This window comes from Conger conger, chromosome 14, assembly GCF_963514075.1.
Source record: "Conger conger chromosome 14, fConCon1.1, whole genome shotgun sequence".
Lineage (NCBI taxonomy): Eukaryota > Metazoa > Chordata > Actinopteri > Anguilliformes > Congridae > Conger > Conger conger.
The window spans coordinates 17,194,178-17,211,041 of NC_083773.1; the positions used below are offsets into that span (position 1 = coordinate 17,194,178).

Below are 16,864 nucleotides of genomic sequence, written 5' to 3' on the forward strand. Positions count from 1 at the left end.
CATTACAAATAATACTTGCCATGTTTCCTATAGCACCATCAGGGAAAATACTGACAAGTACTTTTGCAAACCTTTTGCTACTTCATTTTTTACTTTATTGATACAGAACAGACTGTGAAAACAGCAAGCTTTTGAATAACAGAAACAGACATAGGGAGTAATAATGGGGGGGGGGGGGGGTCCTGAAAGAATCTGAAAGTTCAGAATGTCAGTTTTTAATATCAAGACTTATTTACGGCAAAACCTACTCAAAAGAACACAAATATCAACTAAGTCTGAAAAAAGACAATAGATAAATGAAATATATTTTTCTTTGTGTCTGAAGTCTCACATTCCATACAAGATCATGGTGACTTATGCTGCCAACTTTCAAAACACCCACAAAGATAAGATTCCAAACAAAAACTTTATACTGACAGATTTTTTTAAAATTAACTTTTCCTTATCTGATCAAAAAAGCAAATTAACTCATTGTTGAGGACACAAGGGAAAGGTTGAATTTTATGATATTAAAATCCTGAGGAACAGATCCAAAAAACATTAAACAAGGACATAACATACTCCCCTCTCAGGGCAATGACCAACATATTAAACCTTCATTATCTTTTCTTGAGTTTTAAGTTGGAAGATAATTACTTTTTCAAAATGGCAGTAACCGAATCATAAATAAAGAATATTTTAAGTACAATATAACCAAATGGTCTAATAGATGTAATTGGGTTAAGAAAATGTATAGGCAATTCAACCACATCCTAAAAGCAACTTTACAGAGATCATCTTTCCATGCTGTTCCCTAGATTTTGCAGGCTTTCCCCAATACATTAGGAGGGGCAGGCTGCTCCACCCAACGCAATTTCTGCCTTGCCTAAAAATACAACAAAAATGATAGGACAAACTCATTATTTGGAAACTAATTTACTGATTAAAAATTTTATTTATTTGACTAAGCACTTCATTTTGTGATCATCAAAGGTTACAATTGTGGGATGTGTGAACTCCCCATGGTTAGCAACCAACTCCAAGTATGAATTCTCAGTGCTTTGACTGGCAGTTATAACCCTCAAGAAAGCAAATAACAAGCTAAATGATAATGTCATCTTCAGTTAATATGAGGAGGTTGCCACCAAAAAAGGTTCAGGAAAAGACCTCATCTTTCTTCCATGCAAGAATTAAGACTGTGGGAGCCATTTTGATGACAGTGAGGCACAGACAATGCAGAAGCCATTGTGAAGGAAACAGGAGCCTGGGCAGCACATGGCCTGGCTTGGGGAACCTTGTTACAAACCTTGGCTTTATAAAAACCAGCCTAGGAGAGTAACCAATTAATAAATAAAGTTTGCGACCTACATTAAATCAAACTTCTAAATACCCCAGTCAAACAGCGGTTAAACAATGCAACATTCGGCAGCATGTCGGACAGAACTTTAAACCATAAACTGATATTTTATCGTCTCTACACGCATGCTTAATTTCCCGCTCACAAATTTACTTTGATGTCTGAAATATTTTGAAGCACAAGCGTTGATAAAGCCAAATTACATTTATAATGCCATTCACAAAGTAATACCATTCTGACCAGTCATTAATGCCATTCACAAGGTAATACAATTCTGACCAGACATTAATGCCATTCACAAGGCAATACAATTCTGACCAGTCATTAATGCCATTCACAAGGCAATACAATTCTGACCAGTCATTAATGCCATTCACAAGGCAATACAATTCTGACCACAGTCATAGGGATGCTCTGCCACTTGTGTAGGCAACATGAGCAGTCAGTGAAGAGAGGCAGGACAGAAAGGAGTTTCAGTGATATGCCTACTGTGTCCACAGTGTTCAGAAAAAAGAAATAAAAATAGGACAATGGGAGTAACTACCCCCGGCCCACGCAGTCCTCACCACCCCTGCTACAGAAATCCCGGGGGGGAACACCGTTTTGTGTACAAACATCTTAAACGCAGCCTTTTTGGTGTGGTGCTCAAAAGGCATGCGTGACGATTGCATCTTCACATTTATGCTAATTCGCTCGTCCTCGACTGCCTTCCAGGAGCCCGCAGGGCCAGAATGTGAGAAATAATTGGGGACCCTCGCAGTAGAATCTGACTCACAGTTAGCTGGTTAGCTAGCTCGTTGGCTATGAGGCATGCCAACTTTCTTTTGCAAAGTCAGGAGTATGGGGTTCCCAAAGGGTTTGTGGGCTGGGACTTCCTTTTGGACACCACACTATGCGCAGTTTATCACAGTGGAGCGAAGACATGTACTTTCTGAGATGCTGGGAACTCAATTCATTTCAGGGAAAATAAAATCATGCGATTAATCTGCCACATAGTCTGACCACCTTTTATATATCTTCCATGTCAGGGACCTCAAACCTGCGACCCTGCAAATTGTATTCCATAAGCAGAAGATAAGATGTTCTCAGGTCCTTCAACTAGTTCTACGGTCTTCTCTCACACTTGTCATTAGAACTGCCTCTTCATCAAAGTCAATTCATCAATTTCAGTGAGTTTACTAAACGAATCCAATCCAATCTAATCCAATCACACCCCATCTGAGCCAGCCTGGGAAATGTCAGCAGCACTGAATTCAAGCTGCAACCACGAAAAGCTGAAATGTCACTAATGGCTCAAAAGATTGCATTAAATCAAAAATGTTGCATCTGTCATGTTAGAAAGTATTTCACTCACAAACGGCCAAAAAGTTCCAGTTTAGGTTAGAAGTCATAAGGCCTTCCGTCTCATTTTACCCTCCTGTTGTTTGTGCCCTTTTCTTATCCAGCTAGTCCTACTGAAATCGCTCAGAAAACCACATACAGTTCTTGTCCATATTTTGCAATAAAACAGCAGGGAAGGAACCCTGGCAAAACATCTCCTTGTTACCTTTCTCTTGATTAGCAGAACAAACAGGAGGGTAATTAATAGCTCAATGTCAGGGAGAGAAAATACAATCTTCTCCTATGCTCAATTACAGTTGTAATACACCACATTCTAAGCAGCCCCACCCCCCAAAACAACAAAAATAAAAGAATAAATATGAAAAATAAAAGCCCACAGCCCTTATGAGTAATAAAATGAAGAGTAACGGCCAGGTGGCTGCTCGGTTTATGCAGCTGAGTGAAAGCTTTCTGCTGCAGGTCTCAGCATGGCAGCGCCCTCCCCAGGCTGCCTCCTGACCTTTCTGACCGGGCTGGATGGACGGGGCGAAGAGCTGAGGCAGCAGACACGCTATCCACGCCCCATGCTAATTCTGACGGGGTCGGGGGTAAGGGGGGGGGGGGGGGGGGGGTAGACAGAATCCTTTTGTCAGCTCCTCTTCACTCTCTCTTTACATGTTTCTGCAATGCGAGCACTTCTACGGGTCAGGAGGAGACGGCAGGAAAAGGGTCCACGGCGGACACGCTCACCTCCAGCAGAAGGGGTAGCTGTGCTTGAAGGAGCTGGCGTTGACCAGGCGGCCCTTCTCCTTCAGCTGCTTGATGATGTTCTTGTCAGCGTCCTGCAGGGAGAGAACAGCGGTGTGACGCCCGGGGGACAGCATCGGTGAAACGCCCTAAAGGAGGGCGTTACCTCCCACATAATCACACCAGCCTCCCCCCTGGTGGTAACCTGCACAGGAGTGTGCACAGGACATGGTGTTCACCGCTCCCGAGAAACCCACGCAGAATCTCTTATCAGAGGGCTAATCACCCAGCGCGTAATCACAATAGCAAAAGGGCTCCAAATTAGTTCAGTTTTAATTGGGTCTCCTTATGGAAAGTGAATGATTAAATATGAATATTAAGTCAAATCACGTTTGGGTTTTTTTTTTTTGTTTTGTTTTTTCTAAAAAGAAAGAAAACACAGCTAGAAACAGAGGCTGTGATTTGCATAAATCGTTCAATTAAAAAACCTCAATCACTCAAATGACAACTCCAGTTACAGTCTAAAAGCTACACAGAGCCAGCCGGTACTGCAGACGCAGCTCAGAGCCTCCACTCTGCCAGAACGCAGAGATTTGTTCCATGAGTCTGTCATGTCGTCAGAGAAGAATGCCACCAAATAAAAAGATGGCCTTGAGGCACTAGACCTCTCTGAAGACGGAAGATGCAAGTGGTTCATTCTGAGACTCCAGTGCCATTACGGTGTCAAAACAGATCCCATCATTCTCCACTCCAGTCCTTTACCATTTACCACAAATGCACGTACGCAGGTGCCACAATAGAAGATAATATGACTTGTATGACTGTCAGAAGATTAACCATACATTTGTGAAGAACACTGCATTGGTATGGCATACACTCTCTCAGGGGGAGGGGGGCATGGTCATCCATTTGACTTAATATACAAACAGCTAATGTGAACTGCTTTTGCATTTCAGGATGGCTTCCAGTTCAATATCCATTTCTCTCAGCCAGTGGAACTTGTTTATTTTTAAATCCCCCTTTGAAAGTCAGGCAATTTCACTAAAATTAACTTGTCCACAGTGTCCTTGCAGTTGAGGAATAAAACACTCATAAAGAACAGATATAAAACCTTTTCTTAACCTACAAAGTAGTGTACTGCAGAGCACCCTCATTACTCCCTTTTCACTAACCCTCAACTCTGCGACACACTCTCCTCTCCCCTAGCAGTAGTTTTCTAGCTGCCCCAAAAACTCACCTGAAACCAGGCCACAAGTTTTCCCGCGATCGGACTCCATTTTGTGGACCTCATTACTCAAGCCCATCTGAGATTAGACTCAACTCACAAGTTCAAGAGCAGGCGGATGCAGTGCGTCCTTGGGACGCCATTTCAGCTCCGATTCTGGAGAATGCCTCGCAGTCATATTCTCCCCTCCAAGCACTAAACGGGCACAACCCAGCTTCAGATGAGATTCAGGTATATTCAAGGTGACTGTGGCCATAAGCAGTGCATACAAACTAGTCACTGTCCCACTAGTTGGTCACGGACTGGTCAGCGTTACAAGATATGTACCTTAATTCAGACTGGTCAGTGTTGTGGTAGCTGTAGCTACATTCACACTGGTCAGTGGTGTGGTAGCTGTAGCTGTATTCAGACTGGTCAGTGGTGTGCTAGCTGTACCTTCATTCAGAGTGGTCAGCTGTGTGGTATCTGTAGCTACATTCAGACTGGTCAGTGTTGTGGTAAGCTGTACCTTCATTCAGAGTGGCCAGTGTTGTGGTAGTTGTACCTTCATACAGAGTGGTCAGTGTTGTGGTAGCTGTACCTTCATACAGAGTGGCCAGTGTTGTGGTAGCTGTAGCTACATTCAGACTGGTCAGTGGTGTGGTAGCTGTACCTTCATTCAGAGTGGTCAATGTTGTGTTAGCTGCTACCCAACTCTGACCGGTAACTGTAGCTCTGTGTGCACTTTATTTCAGACTGGTCAGGGCCGCTGGAGTTGGAATGTGAGCTGCCGGGGGCCCTGAAGCACACGAGGCACAGTGGATTTCTCCCGGCTACTGAGATGAGTCCCGCCGCCTCCGCTCGCTGTCTATCAGAGCTAGCGTTAGCGGGAGCTGCTCCCAGGGGACAGCAGCCCTGTTAGGTTTCAGGTTCTCCCAGCACAGGGGCTGATGCAAGCTGTCTGCTGAGTCACAAACCCTCTGCAGCCTTTCAGTTAGCTTCTAGGTTATTTCAGGCCAGCAGATGGAAACCGATGGAACTGACGAGGAACATGGTGCGGAGGCTGGACAAACCTTCACATACTGTCCCGCGAAGTCCGTGACCTCCGCCATGAAGCATCCCGAGGAGTCTACCGGGCAGATGGGGGCGGAGTCTTTCTGGATGATGCCGTAATCGGTGCAGACCCTGTAGTCATCCTGTGGAGAGGAGACGAGCGTGGTCAGACCATTTATTCAGCCGTTCTCCCCCGCCCTGCTCACATCTCTTTCAAATCCACTGCTTCAACCATCCCACTCAAGACCCCTGAAAAACTGAGTCTGATAGGAGCCATGTACACTACTGTGAAAAAGGGTCGTGCAGCAACGTGACCATTTTCACACCTAGCATCTTGGAAAATAATGAGGATAAGGAGAGCAGCCCATTTGGTCCTACAACAGGGTGCGATACGTGCTCATTTACAGACCACTCCAGCTCAGGCAGGGGAGGACTGCAGAGGCACAAACAAGCTCTAGTGGTCGGGGACTGAAACCTAACAATTCTGGCAGCTCCTTTGAGACACCGACGGCACTTCTCAACACTCTCTCTCCCACATCTCCAGAGCCTTAAAAATAAACTGAAAGAGAACACTTTTTTTCTCCTCTATCTCCAGAGCCTTAAAAATACAGCAGGAACGCTCTCTTTCCAGTATCTCCAGAGCCTTAAAAATACACAGAGAGGGAATACTTTCTCCCCTCCAAATACAGAGAGAGAGGGAAGGCTCTCACTCCAGTGCTTCCTATGGGAGGGACTGAGGTGGGTCATGAAAGTAATGTACAGTATGAAAAAAAGGTGAAATATATCTTATGTTTATGGATTATTGCACATTATAAACTTTCTTCTGTCATTGAAACCAGTCAAGTTACACACAGCACTGTACAGGCACACCAGTTGCAGTGTTTTCACATACACTCATGACATGCATTTTAATATGGTATGGTACCACAATGGTATATTTTGGTCAGGTGTGGGGCCATAGAAAACGGATTGGAAAATGTAGTGGGTTGTGAGCTTTTGAAAGTGTACTCTGTAAAGAAGGGGGTACTCACAGCTCCGAAATAGGGGGCCTGGTGGACGACCCCAGTACCCTCCTCCTCACGGACATAGTTGTCAGTCACCACAGAGAAGGCCCCGGTCTCTTTGCACTTAGAAAGCCATGAAATAAACACGTCAGCAGCTGCGCCCTCACCTGGACACATTTACACCATGGACAAACCTTTGGCCGATGTTACATTTACACCATGGACAAACCTTTGGCCGATGTTACATTCATACCATGGACAAACCTTTGGCCGATGTTACATTTACACCATGGACAAACCTTTGGCCGATGTTACATTCATACCATGGACAAACCTTTGGCTGATGTTACATTTACACCATGGACAAACCTTTGGCCGATGTTACATTCATACCACGGACAAACCTTTGGCCGATGTTACATTCATACCATGGACAAACCTTTGGCCGATGTTACATTTACACCATGGACAAACCTTTGGCCGATGTTACATTCATACCATGGACAAACCTTTGGCCGATGTTACATTCATACCACGGACAAACCTTTGGCCGATGTTACATTCATACCATGGACAAACCATTGGCCGATGTTACATTCATACCATGGACAAACCTTTGGGCGATGTTACATTCATACCATGGACACTCTTGGGTAAAGACACATGGGGACATCACTAACTACAGTGCGGATGGACGAGGACGAACTAGCACAACTGTCCATCACCCATCTAGCTCTGGGAAAGACTGCACATAGAACACGGTCCTGCCATGGTGTTACTGGTCTTTGGTTTGATGCCAGTGCCCTGCGCTCACCTTTACGAAGTATTCAAAGAGCGGTTTGTACTTCTTCCCTTTCAGGTTCTTGCCAGGGAACCTGCAAAACAAAACCAAAGGTGGTCAGAGTGGTAGAAGCTCCACAAACCTGCACACACATTCACTCATGTACTACAGTGTGGACTGTAGGGTGTATAATAGTCAGTAGCAGTCCTCTAGTACCATGTGGACAGTCAGGTGTATAATAGTCACTCACTCTCCTGTAATACTGTGTGGATTATAGCTTGTATAATAGTCACTAGCTCTACTGTAGTACAGTGTAGACTGTAGGGTGGATAATAGTCGGTGGCTCCCTCTGCACCGTATGAGGTCTTATTATCGTTTGCAAGGATTCCTTATCCTGACTGTTCAGACCCAAGTAGGCCCTAGTGGGGGGTGGAGGGTGTGTGGTCAAAACCCCTTACACTTGTTGTCGGCGTATCACTTTCTTGTCCCAAACCGCTTGTCGTAAAATAGTATCTATCTGCGCCTGGCCCCTGCCGCATATTTCCTGACTGCAGTGCAAGGCTACTAATTTCCCTCTCCATTAGATCTGCTCCAAACACCCAGGGCACTGTGAAGCTATGCTGCATTGCAACAAAGCTCAACCACTTGGAATAATTCATGGCTCTAAAGCATAGAGTTTAAACACAAAATCTATACCGCTTGACTTAAAACTTCAGGACTCTGTAAAACAGAGTGTAAAACTCGGTGGTCCTGAGGAACAAGAAGAGCACAAATCACATTTCCTCACATGGGGCAGCGTTGCTGCTTCACGCAGCGCGGAGGAGCCATTGCGGCTCGACTGTACGTGCGCTCAGAGCGCGAGGCCCTGATACAGACGGTAAATTATTAAACGCTTTGCTCTGGGTTTGCATCAGCACTGTGAAGCACTGCCGCTTACCTGCTTCTTGGCAGGAAAGTAAAGCAAACTTTACCAAACAACTCTGATTTATATGCTTTCCGCTACCAATATCAGAGGTAGAAACTTTTTTTTAAAGGTCTTAAAAGGCCTTGTATTATAGTAGGCAATGAGTGAACAGGAGAGGGGTGAGAAAAGAAAGAAAAGCAGAAAACACGACTCCTACACAGGCTCCCCTCTGCCAAAAGGCACAAGCCCAGAGGAAGCGGTAATCAGGAGCGCGGAAGATGCTCATCACTAACTCACACACCGCCACAGCGCTCCTCAGAGCTTTACCTCGCCTGACACCCAGATGCCGCAGGGACACGCTAAACGACGCGCACTACCACGGCGACGCGCGCACTCACTTCTCCAGCACCGTGTACTCGTCCTCGGCCTTGAAGAGTGCCCCGAGCCGAGCCTCCATCATCACGTAGACCTTCTCCGTGGCATTGTCTGGAAGCGCAGGAAGGAGAGAGGACAGAATTAGGGTGATTTCTGTGAAACCGGGACAGCCACGTTTCCGGAGGAGAGCAGGGCGAGGATCAGGGAGGAGATGGAAGTGGGGGGGGGGGGTTGGGAAGACGGGACGAAAGTCCACCAGCTGCTCAAATGCTGGAGGTTCACAGGTGACTCGCCCTCAGTCCAAAACTGCCCCAGGTAGGGAAGGCAGCCTGATGTTTACACTGACACTATATTCATTAACAGACACAATTACCCACAGCAGCTCACAATGTAAGTCCAACAGCTGGACTGAAAACAGGAGTGAAGCCAGACAGCGTTTCCTCGTGCCACTGTGGTAAAGCTGCCATGTTAGCTGCAAAATAAAGGCTTGGCAACAGGACTCGACTGACCACTTTGGTTTTAATAAGGCATCACTAAAACATTTCATACAGAAGATAGGAGGGTAGGGCACAGTGAGCGGGGGCAAAATGTACTTCAAGAAACTGTAAAATGAAAGCCCCCCCCCCCGCCCCAAATCAGCTGTGAATAACAGACTGACGAGCCTTGAGTGAGAGAGACTCCATCAATAAACCCCCTCCCCCCTCCCTCCTGCAGGGAGATAAATGACTGCTGCTCAGACGGGCTGCTGGGCAGGCCAGACGGCGATAGCATCGACACAGAGCAGGTAGGCTGGCGGGGAGAGCGCATTGGTATTCTGCACTACCCTCTCCTGCAGCAGTACTAAAGCAAACGCTCTTCACCGCCGCATGAGTGGTGCTGGCGGCGCCACAGTGCCACCCGCTGCGCACCAGGGGTACTGCAGGCCCTAGAAACTAGGTCAACCATTTACCACAAGCACCCTCACAGGGATCCGAGGAGGAGAAAAAAGAAAAAAAAATACCCTGCGACTTCACGACTATTTTTACATTAACGAGAATTTTATTTCCCTCCCGATTCTTGAGTGACCTGCTTTAGAGTTTGTTTTCTCATGCGAGGGCTCAGGAAGTGGTCAATGTTACGCAGAAGAGCCATCGACCAAAAAATTACATGTTCAGAATTTGCAAGGCAATGCTTATAATATCAGAGGTGGGTGGATCTGTGAGCAATAAACGAGGACACTTATTAGCGTAATTATAAGATTAATTCCAGTACAGTGTCTCATGTGGTCTTACAGGTTTTTTTTCAGCCAAAGTCGCTCATGTGAAGCTACCGGTCATCCACAAGAGCTTTATTATGAGAAACTGTCCTTTCACGGACATGAAGGCATGGCTAAGAGACGTTTCTGTCCATATTATTTCCACTTGTCCACGATAAGTCAGGTGAAGGAAGAAGGATCATGAGTTTTCAGAAGCAGCTCTGAACTGGATGCTACATCCATCTGGGGGGGGGGGGGGGGGGGGGGTCCTGACCTTTAACCTTGACGTACAGGAACTCTGGGTTGACGCAAAGGGCCAGGTTACTGGGCAGGGTCCACGGGGTGGTGGTCCAGGCTATCAGGCACACATTCTCATCCTCCTCCAGGGGGAAGTTGACGATCACAGACGGGTCTTGCACATCCTGCAGCAGCATCAAAGACGCAGGCTCAAACTAGGGAATTGAGTAAAACTGGAGGCCTCTCCCAAGCCTCCACTATAGCCCGACAGCAATTACACTTATGGGTGGGAAGGAACTTGTATTAGCCATTATTTAGTCCGAGTGAGGAGATAAAGCAGGGCCATGGAAAACAGCGTTACTCCTTAATGAACAAGATGGGTTCTGCAGGAGGGCTGGATTACCTTGTAGTTCTGGTGGGACTCAAAGTTGGACAGAGGGGTGTTGCAGGCAGTGGAGAAGGGCATGACCTTCACTCCTCTGTAGACCAGGCCCTTGTCATACAGCTGCTTGAAGACCCACCTGGTGGAGAGGACAGCAGATGCCATCTAAACACAGCGGGTAAAGAACGCTGCATTGCATGCATGGTCACACTGAAAGGGTTCATCAGGCTTCTACAACAGAACAGAGTACACACTAGAGCAGGGGTGGCCAACCCAGGCCCTGGAGAGCCTCGGGGTGTGCTGGCTTCCATCGAAACTCAGCACTTCATTGACCAATTAAAGCGTTTGATTACACAGTTAACTCAACTCACCTGGTTCTTGGGTCTGAATTAGTTGCTTATTTTATGATGAAAACCAAAACCAAAAATGGCTGGACATGGCCAGTTTGTTTACCCAAATACACATTGGGTTTCATTAGAAGTTCATTATTATTCTTACTATGTACAATTCTCTTGCAAAATACTATCCTTCTTTTTTACAGTGCACAGTAATGTTTTGGATGTCCCAGAGTTTGAATTGGCTACAATACAATAACATGACACACAGAGATGAACTTCTCATTCAAATCAAGTTTCTCTTTGAAACTGTGAATGTCATCAACAGCTGTGTAAATATTATGATCTATAAATAATACAAATGTCGAGGAAGATGAGAGCAATTATTTTGCTGTGGTTCATGTTTGGGTCATTGCCCGAATGCCCGTTGTTATCTTTTTTTAAAAAGCCCTTGAAATAACTGCATTTACAGAACACAGTACGTTTCTTTTCCTGCGTATTGGCTCTTTTTCTGCATGAAAATGTCATATTTCGGCGAAAACACAATGTCTGGAACAAATGTAGAAAACAGCATGGAACTAAAGAGCTTCAGCTCTTGTGTGGCTTTATTTTACAGTGGAACAGCTCAATGAATGTACACTGTCCAATCTGCCCAACCACACATGCTAAAGCAATTGAAATAATCGCTAATTTACAATCAACTATTTCTGATACAGTAACTGTGAGGACTGTAATGTGCACAGAAATTTTGGAATATCCAAGACAATTACACAAACAAACATTATTCTTTCACACACTGACAAGAAATACCACATTTACTAACAGACTAATTATGATCACTACACCCATACAAAACAATTGCTGTATTACAATGGTTCACCAGAGAATGACTGAATTTGAGACTTTCAAATACAGAATACAAAACAAAAGCTGTTGCCACATATACATTGGGGACAAGATTTTACATGATGCAAAAGAATATACTGTACCTAAATGTTCCCACTGTCCAGAGCTACAGGGTTGAGAGAGGAATCCTGTCTGATTCTCATAAACTGAACTGAAAATAGTACTTTACAGAAATGTGTCTAATCTGGTACAGTCTGGTCCTGGTACCCATTGCATTGCCATGGCAGGCAAATTAGTTAATTGCGAGGGTCTCAACTGTGATTACATTCAAGCCCCCCCCCCCCTTATGGAACTTATGGAAATAAGATAGAACTTACCAAACTGTTTCCATGAAAGTGGGGTAGAGAGTTTTGTAGTCATTCTTAAAATCAATCCAGCGTCCCATTCGGGTTATAGATGTCTGGAGCATTAAAAAATATATATATATATTATATATTCTGTCCCTTTGTGCAAATAAACTGCACTGTAAAATCTAAATGTTAATTGTAAAAAATTTACAGAGATGGCTCAGCTTTATATAAAAAATAAAATAAAATAAAAAAAGATCAGTTCTAACTAAAATTTTAAGAATAAAAAGAAGCAAATTAAGTTAAAAACTTTAGCAAATGAAGCTGCACGATTCACATGGCAGGAGGCAATTGGTTTCAAACCATTTCAGCAAACTGACCTCCAGGGTTTTGCAGTACAAACATTTTATTTTACGATACAGTATAAAATACTGCTTCATACTAAAAGAATAAGGCATATTCTGAGAGAAAGTTATATATATTTTTTTAAAACAGTTAAAAATAAACAGTATTCAACTGAAAAGCTTGTTTTCCCTGAAAGGTATTTAGGTGACAGCAATTTACTTTAACTGCAAACATTATGGTAATTAAAATATGATAAAGAAAGCAGGGTATTTGTTGTTTTTGGCCATTTTAGTATGTTCCTTCTCATAAAAGATTTTTACCAAATGGAGCAGACTCAAAAAAATGTTTGATGCCACAAAACTGAGAGAAATACAATTCTAACTAAAGTTATGTCTTTCAAACTACAAACCATCCAATTCAGTCTCCTATATAATATTAGAACATATACAGAGAATGTTTGTATGGCAATAGATAAACAACTACACAGGGAGTATGTGTAGCATTTAAAAAAAAAGATTGCCTGTGTTAGAGTCAGCAAAACACACCTGTCCAAAAATATTATATCGCTGAGGCAAAAATATGCTCCCTTACTTAGCGGAGAGAGCTAAGTAGAAATGTCTTACTTAGGAACTTATTAACAGACATTTTCCTTCAAGTGAAAGGCCAAGTATGTTCTGATAAACGGAGTGATAAACACTTTTGAAACGATTGAAGGTAGAAAACGAAGCACTGCTTCTGTGTGGAATGACTGAAGTGCTGGGGCATGATAGCCAGGCTCTTACCTCCCATTCATTAGCATATCTCATCACAATACCCCGGCACTGCTTATTGTACTCTGCAATTCCCATCTTAGCAACATCCTCTGGCCCTTTGATGTCAAGGGTTTTATCGATCTCATATTCCTAAAAGGACACAAAACAGAGATGCCCTATCAGTATGTGGGCATAAATTTATACAACAGTTTTATACACTCGCAGACCACAGTATTAGGCTAACCTGCATTTATTTATCATCATTTATCAGCCAATCATGCGGTAGAAACTCAATGCATAAAAGCATACAGGCGTGGTGAAGAGGTTAAATTCTGGTTCCGACCAAACATCAGAATGGGAAAGAAAGGTGATCGAAGTAGCTGTGATCATGGAATGATTGTTGGTGCCAGATGGGATGGTTTGAGTATCTCAAACTGGTGAACTCCTGGGATTTTCATGCACAACAATCTCTAGAGAATGGTCAAACCAGTATCAAAGTAGATGGGCAGCATAAGTCTAAAAAACAAGTCTAATAATTACCTAATAAAATGGTCACTGAGTGTATATTGTTAAGTACAGACATCAATAGAAAAGTGAAACAATTAAAGTAAAAAAAGAAGCCAAAGGCCAAGTTACCACAGGCAATCCGTGACAGTCCCATCCAAACCTCCGGTCCACGTGAAAGCCACTCTGATGGGCAAACCGAGTGACGATATCTTTGATGGTGCCAGCCAAAATGTGCCCATAATGAGGGAGACCAGTGGCGAAAGGCGGTCCATCATAGAAAGTGTACCTGTACACAGCAACATCAATCTATCAATCCATCCATCCATCCATCAGTCAATCAAAGCAGAGTAGTGATAGCACAGCAAGGTTTGACAAGCTACCGTATGACATCAAAGACAAACAAATCATATTCCATAATCACATTCCATAGCAGTATCAATTCAATCACACCTGGGCTTCAGATCTGGTAAATTAGGTAATTTTCACTTTCCATGTGCGATGCTTTTTCCAGTTTAGGCATTTATTCCCAGTAATGTATATCAGTGATGTGGCGAAGGATTAATGTACTGTAACCAAGGTGAGCAAAATGTCATATTTTGAGAGAATCTTCTCTAGTAAGCTTCATTGCACTTCTGACCTCAGTTATTTAATGAAAGCCTGTCTTATAACAGTGCCAGGATAAGGTATTACATACATAATACATACATCTATCAAGTATGTACTTCCTTCTCAACATTCCTATTAGTATTTTCATAAACCGGTTCAATTCAGATGTAAAGGGAGAGGCACTACAGCATTCTACAATGTCACATCAAATATACCTAAGACAAGTCCTACCCTTGGCTTTCAAATCTAAAGAAATCCGTATAGAAATGTCTATCTTTTAAGCTGGTAATAACGCCAACTGACTAACGCCAGCACAACATGCATTTCCTCTTACAGTTTAAGTAGATTGTGCTTACCTTGGCCTGTTCTTGGATTGTTTCAGACACTCCTGAAAACAATCCTTGTCCTTCCATAGCTGAAGGATTCGCTCTTCCTCGGTCGGGAAGTGAATAAATTCCGGGACTCGTTCCACCATGGTGTCTGAAAAACACAATATATTGCAGTAAGTAATTGCTATTCCCACGAACACCTGCAACGTTTTTGCATTCCAGATGAGTTGGAAACCAAGCCTCATTTCAAGCTATGCTCTTGGAGGCTAGGCTTGACAGTGTGTACCTGTGGTACACGAACCGAGTTGTGTAATTTGCCAGCTAGGTCACAATAGCATGCAATGCAAAGGAGTGCAAAAAACTTGGGCTTGGAAACGCACGAAGTTACAATCTACGCAATAAACAGTGGTAGCCAGCAATTTACATGAGCGAAACGTGTCAGTTACTGACAGATTATGTGCCAATTCTACCATGTCTGGCACGTCGCTAAATATTGTGCTTTCCAAAGACATCTTCGTGTTATTGAACTTGACCAGCGTAAATAGTTTAGGATTCCCACTTGTCCAGCATCGCCTTACATTGTTATTGTCCCACTGGTATCTGGTCTTAATATTAAGAAAGAAAAATGTGTGCCGTTCCGACATAGCATCATTGACGTGGCTTTGCTAAATAGGCCTAGGTAATATTTCATGCTTAACTTTAACTGTTATCGACAAGTGGCTAAGAGAGGCTAGCGGCAACGATAGCATGCTATAACGACAGGGGCTTAGGCACAATCTCGGAAGCTAGTAGCTACAAATACCAAGCTAAGACGTTCGCAAACTCCATAATAACCCAATTCAATTGCATTACGCATCTTGTCAAAAGCAGATTTCATAAATCCATAACCGTCTGCTTATTCAAGGGAGAAAACTCACATGTTCATCAGCCGGCGAAATACTCAGCCAGGTGGTTGTGGAAGGGAAATGATGCAACGGGGGCGCAAGCGTGAGCGGAACCGGAACTACGGAGAAAAATGAACAATGAATAAAGATGGTGAAAGTTGGAAAGAAATGTTACTCACCACGGGTCTGTTAACCTTTTGGCAGTGTATACAGTTTAGTCATTATCGCAAAGTAAACGAAAATACAATCATTGCAATTTTGCGAATTAATTTTTAAGCTCGATTAAAGGAAATTTCAGAACAACATAATAAAAATCCAAGCTTTTGTACAACCATGTGAACAATCACAAGCCATCTGTTATTATATTGCACCAGAAGGCAGTTTCCTCTTACATGCTTTCTTTTGAGACTTTGTTTGTTTTATTGTTTATTTGTTCGACTTAGTTATGTTCTTCTCTTTTTCACTATGTACCTTAAAATGATAAGGTCCAAGATGTTTTATTGTTTTTCACATTTCACACATGCGTTTGGAAAGTGACCAAATTGCTCATAAAACTATTACGCCACCCACACCCATATGGAGCACTGTGCATGGACACTCATAGTACACATTCTCATGTGCTATTTTCCAAACAAGAGGCCATACAGCTTACTACAGGAAAGCTAGCACCTGCTTCTCCCTGATGACAGCTGCCTTTGCCTGATGAGTGGTTAGGAGTCGACTGTATGGTTAACCTGAGGTGCCCAGCTGACCCCGAAAAAACAAAGTGATCAGACACCTACAGTTTGTGAGGCTGGCTTTACAACATTCTGCCCAATTTTAAGTATCAGCAGTCATTCTAATTCCTGTTAGAATGTTGATTGAACTATCCCGCTAGTTCAATCAGCTGGCTTTTTATTGTTTAAGGCACTATCCCGCTAATTCAATCTGCTGGCTTTTTTATCTGATGGATAAAAATGGATGTGGCTTTTTAAAATAGATGTGCATGTACTGGTCCTTTCTAAACAGGTCAAATCCTCCAGGGCAAACAGACATCTAGTCACTGAGAGTTAATGCAAAAAAGAGTCATGTTCTACTCTTTATGCCCCATATTTGTCCAACTGTGTGACATTTTAGGGTCTCAGGAATGAATGTTCCTTTCCCCACATTGACTGAGATAGTTTTTTCCTGTTTCTTTTTTATTCCCTCAGGCAAACACTGCACTGTATGGCCATATGTGGCAGTCAGATAACATAAATAGAGCGTTACAAAATAAATGATGGATTGTAACTGGCTGATTTCACATGTGTCATGGGCCTACCCATGGAAACATGGCATTACACTCAGCCAAAGTTCT

General features: G+C 43.4%; 1 protein-coding gene across 1 annotated transcript in view; it reads right to left on the reverse strand.

Annotated features, from left to right (window-relative positions):
• iars1 (isoleucyl-tRNA synthetase 1) overlaps nucleotides 1–15,657 on the reverse strand; it is a 53,711-nt gene extending 38,054 nt beyond the window's left edge. Inside the window, exons 1-12 of the mRNA XM_061219325.1 lie at nucleotides 15,562–15,657; nucleotides 14,672–14,795; nucleotides 13,839–13,995; nucleotides 13,233–13,352; nucleotides 12,136–12,218; nucleotides 10,599–10,716; nucleotides 10,233–10,380; nucleotides 8,748–8,835; nucleotides 7,479–7,539; nucleotides 6,692–6,787; nucleotides 5,681–5,803; nucleotides 3,407–3,498 (exon numbers count right to left, since the gene is read on the reverse strand). Coding sequence (XP_061075309.1) covers nucleotides 3,407–3,498; nucleotides 5,681–5,803; nucleotides 6,692–6,787; nucleotides 7,479–7,539; nucleotides 8,748–8,835; nucleotides 10,233–10,380; nucleotides 10,599–10,716; nucleotides 12,136–12,218; nucleotides 13,233–13,352; nucleotides 13,839–13,995; nucleotides 14,672–14,790 — 1,205 coding nt within the window. The 5' untranslated portion in view covers nucleotides 14,791–14,795; nucleotides 15,562–15,657. The remainder of the gene's footprint in view (nucleotides 1–3,406; nucleotides 3,499–5,680; nucleotides 5,804–6,691; nucleotides 6,788–7,478; nucleotides 7,540–8,747; nucleotides 8,836–10,232; nucleotides 10,381–10,598; nucleotides 10,717–12,135; nucleotides 12,219–13,232; nucleotides 13,353–13,838; nucleotides 13,996–14,671; nucleotides 14,796–15,561) is intronic.
• Nucleotides 15,658–16,864: the final 1,207 nt, after the last annotated feature.